The 3,283-nt window shown below is 34.2% G+C and overlaps 1 protein-coding gene across 1 annotated transcript; it reads left to right on the top strand.

Annotated features, from left to right (window-relative positions):
• The first annotated feature begins 501 nt into the window (after positions 1-501).
• LOC120087349 (uncharacterized) lies at positions 502-3,050 on the top strand. The gene is made up of 2 exons (XM_039044339.2): positions 502-957; positions 2,604-3,050. Exons 1-2 carry the CDS (start codon positions 876-878, stop codon positions 2,801-2,803), a joined length of 282 nt encoding a protein of 93 aa, XP_038900267.1. The 5' UTR covers positions 502-875; the 3' UTR covers positions 2,804-3,050.
• The last annotated feature ends 233 nt before the right edge of the window (positions 3,051-3,283 follow it).

The following is a 3,283-nucleotide window of genomic DNA, read 5'->3' as shown; positions in this document are numbered from 1 at the left end:
ATATCCAAATAGATTTTTCTGTTTGATTATTTATCATTTTGATATGTTTTAAGGGAAGATTTGATTTTAAAATTTTGTGAGACTCTGTGGAATTTTATGTTTTAACTTAAAATTTTGGTTGTTGACAAAATTGATGTAAGCTAATAATTGAAAAATTAAGAGAAAAATGTAGGTATCTATATGAAGAAAATGAGGATATATCTATATAATTGTTTTAAAATTGGATTTTTCGACCTTAAGAAAATTTCAAACAAATTGGTCACTATTTTAATGATAGGAGTCTTTTTTAATTTTTTTAATTTTAAATTAACGTTTAACGATTTTCATTCAGAATTAATGACAAAAATATTTTTTAACTCTTTTTAAAAGTTTAAGAATATTTTTAAAACCTTTGAAAGTTGAGAAGATATTTTTGACATAAAATATAATGTTGGGGAGCATTTTTTTATATAATATTATAGCCATTTATAAATATATAAAAGGAAGTTGCAAAGTCATAGTGGGGGCAATGGTATATATATTACGTAGGGAAGCAACCGGTCACGTGTCGGTGGCCTCATTTTCAGATATAAAAACCACTGTCCTTTTGGTTACCTATAATTGGCGCTTCCCCTTTTCATTTCTTTTCCTCTCCAAATTCTTTCTTTTTCTTTTATTTAAATCTTCTCTTTTATTTCTCTCTGTTTCTCTGTTTCTCTCTTCAATTTCGTAAACCGAATTGCTGTGGACCAACCCACAGTGGAACCAGATTCTCAGGTCTGGCCGGATTACGCACCATAGCCGTTCGACTCGGCGGCGGCAGAGGCGGTGGTTTTTGGTACTGGAGGAAAAAGAAGAGGCGGAGCCGGAGTAACACCAAAGTTAAGCATCGGTTTATGGAGCTTTGGCATAAGATGATTTTCCCCGTTCGACGAGTTTGGCTTGCTGTTTCCGCTCGAGTTAGGGCTCGGAAAAGTGGTTAGTCTCTTATTACTCTTCCTCTTCGGCTTTTCCTTCGAAGTTTTCCTCCCCTTCCAAATCGGAGTTTGATTATGGCTTAATTTTCTCGAATGTGATGATCTCGACTAAATGAGTTGCTTCTGATTGATGGAACTGCTATATTTCTGTTTCCGTTAGTTTTCTCTGGTTTCTGATTTCCTTTTTTTTTTGTTTCTGAACTGTGTGCTGCAATTAGAAGAAGAATTTGTATGTAACATCATCTACAGTTTATTTCCTGCATAAGATCATGATATGTGATTTCAGGGAAAAGATTCTCGTCCTTGATTCGCCATGAGAGAAAATAGTGAAAGAAATTTGAAAAATATGAGAGGATCCACATCCACCTGGGTTTCTAATACAAATTTCTTAGTCTTTTCTTTTTTTAATGCTTTTAACCGACTTTGAATATGTTATATAACACCTTGATCTGTATGCAATGTTTATTAGACACTAAATCTCAATTCTCAACTACTATGATAGAGAAAGAAAGAGAGAGAAAGAGAGAGAAAGAGAGAGAGGTGATTCTAGAAGGCAATAAATGGCCATGTGATTATTCAACCTCTCCAGTACAATAATTTGGTAGAAAAAATCACAAGAAACCCACATCCATGTACTCCAATTTCTCCCAAGTGATTCGAATTTCCCAAAATTATCGCTAAATATAGAGACATCAAATCCTTTCTGTTTAAGAATTCTAGTTTAAACTTACTAGGAGTATTATTTTGTTTTTCAACTAAGATATTTATCTCCATTTGATGATGCATAAAAAGGCCCCCACTGGCATTGCAATTGAAGACAGAGTGAAGGATTAGAGCCCACTTTTAGGATTAAAAGTTTTTCTATATAACAGCTTTGATTGTCCTTTTGTGATTCTTCATAGTCATAATCCCACTTAAGACTAACGATGGCCACTAGTGCCCTTTACTTTTCGACTAGTGGTGACCCAATTTGATTTGTTTTTGCCTTGTATTACTATTATAAATAGAAGGCCAAGAGGCGTGGCCTGCCCTGGCCGTCTCTAGACTTTTATTATTCTTATTAGTTCTATCCAGGTCACTTTTATTGACAATTTGACTAGCACCACAAATTTCCTCTACCTTCTTCTGTATTCACATCCCAATATTTGTGTATAATATTTATTAGGGTAATTGTGTTGTGTAGCATTTTAGGACTAATAATTAAGTGTATAGTAAAATTTTTTAAGAATTGCAAATATAGCAAAATTCATTAGTGATAGACTTTATCACGGATAAACTTCTGTCAGTGATAGACTCCTATTAGCGATATGGTCTATTACTGATGAATTCTGAGAGATGGATCTAAATTTTGTTATATTTACAATTTTTTTTGTATTGTGCTTTATCTGCAAATAGTTTGGCCATGGTTGCTATATTATCGACTCTTCTTATTATATAAGTAGAGAGAAAAAAACTCAAGTGGAATGGAGTAGTTAGGTCAGTCATCATGTTCCTTTTGGTGGGCTGGGCCCATGAAATTCTGAATCTGTTATGTGGGTGTCCCTAGGGATTTCTTATTACATGAAGTGTACTATTTTTTTCATCCACACGAAGACTGCTCTTTAGAAAGCTATGCTAAAGCAATTTTGTGATTTGTTCTGCTTATAGGAGCTGGACTTCTGAAGCTTCATGATGATGTAGAAACCTGTGGATACGAAGATGTGAAGGTGATGTGGGAAATGTTACGTCGATCGGAGTCGGAGTTGGTCGGTCACCAACCGAAACGCAAGCAACGACCATTTTGGAGAGTCTCTGTGTGGTCTAACCATGCAGCTGCAGCCTCCTCTTACACTGCAACTCATGCTTGAGGCCATCAAATTCAAACACTGTTCAGCTCAGCTTCAATTGTGTGCCATCTCTTTGGTATCTTCAACTTTTTTTCAAAAAAAGGAAAGTAAAAGAAAAAAAACTAACAGCCAATGCTTGCAAGGCACAGAACTTTTTACCAAACTTGTTCAAAGAAATGTGAAGTCTTTGGCAGTTCATCGCTTCCACTTTGAGCAGAAAAAACACCCTTTTTGTAATTAATAATAAAAATTTTGGTTTTGTAGCTAAGAATCATTCCTGAAGAATGCTTATATTTTGATGATATTGATCACTTGTAGTTTTTCATCTCATCAAAATGAAAAATGCCTTTCAAGAGCAGAATTGAAATCCAATCATAATTTCATCTTCTTAAAATTGTAGTCAATTTCGTTTTTTTTAATCCAACAATGTAACGGTAGAGATTCAAACATCATAGAAATGCACGAATGTCTAATGTTCTAACTCGTTGAAATACTTATATT

This window comes from Benincasa hispida, chromosome 9 (genome assembly GCF_027475165.1).
Source record: "Benincasa hispida cultivar pf3 chromosome 9, pf3_genome.v1.1, whole genome shotgun sequence".
NCBI lineage: Eukaryota > Viridiplantae > Streptophyta > Magnoliopsida > Cucurbitales > Cucurbitaceae > Benincasa > Benincasa hispida.
The sequence above is the reverse complement of the archived record's forward strand: the minus strand, read 5'-3'. Positions and strand labels throughout refer to the sequence as shown.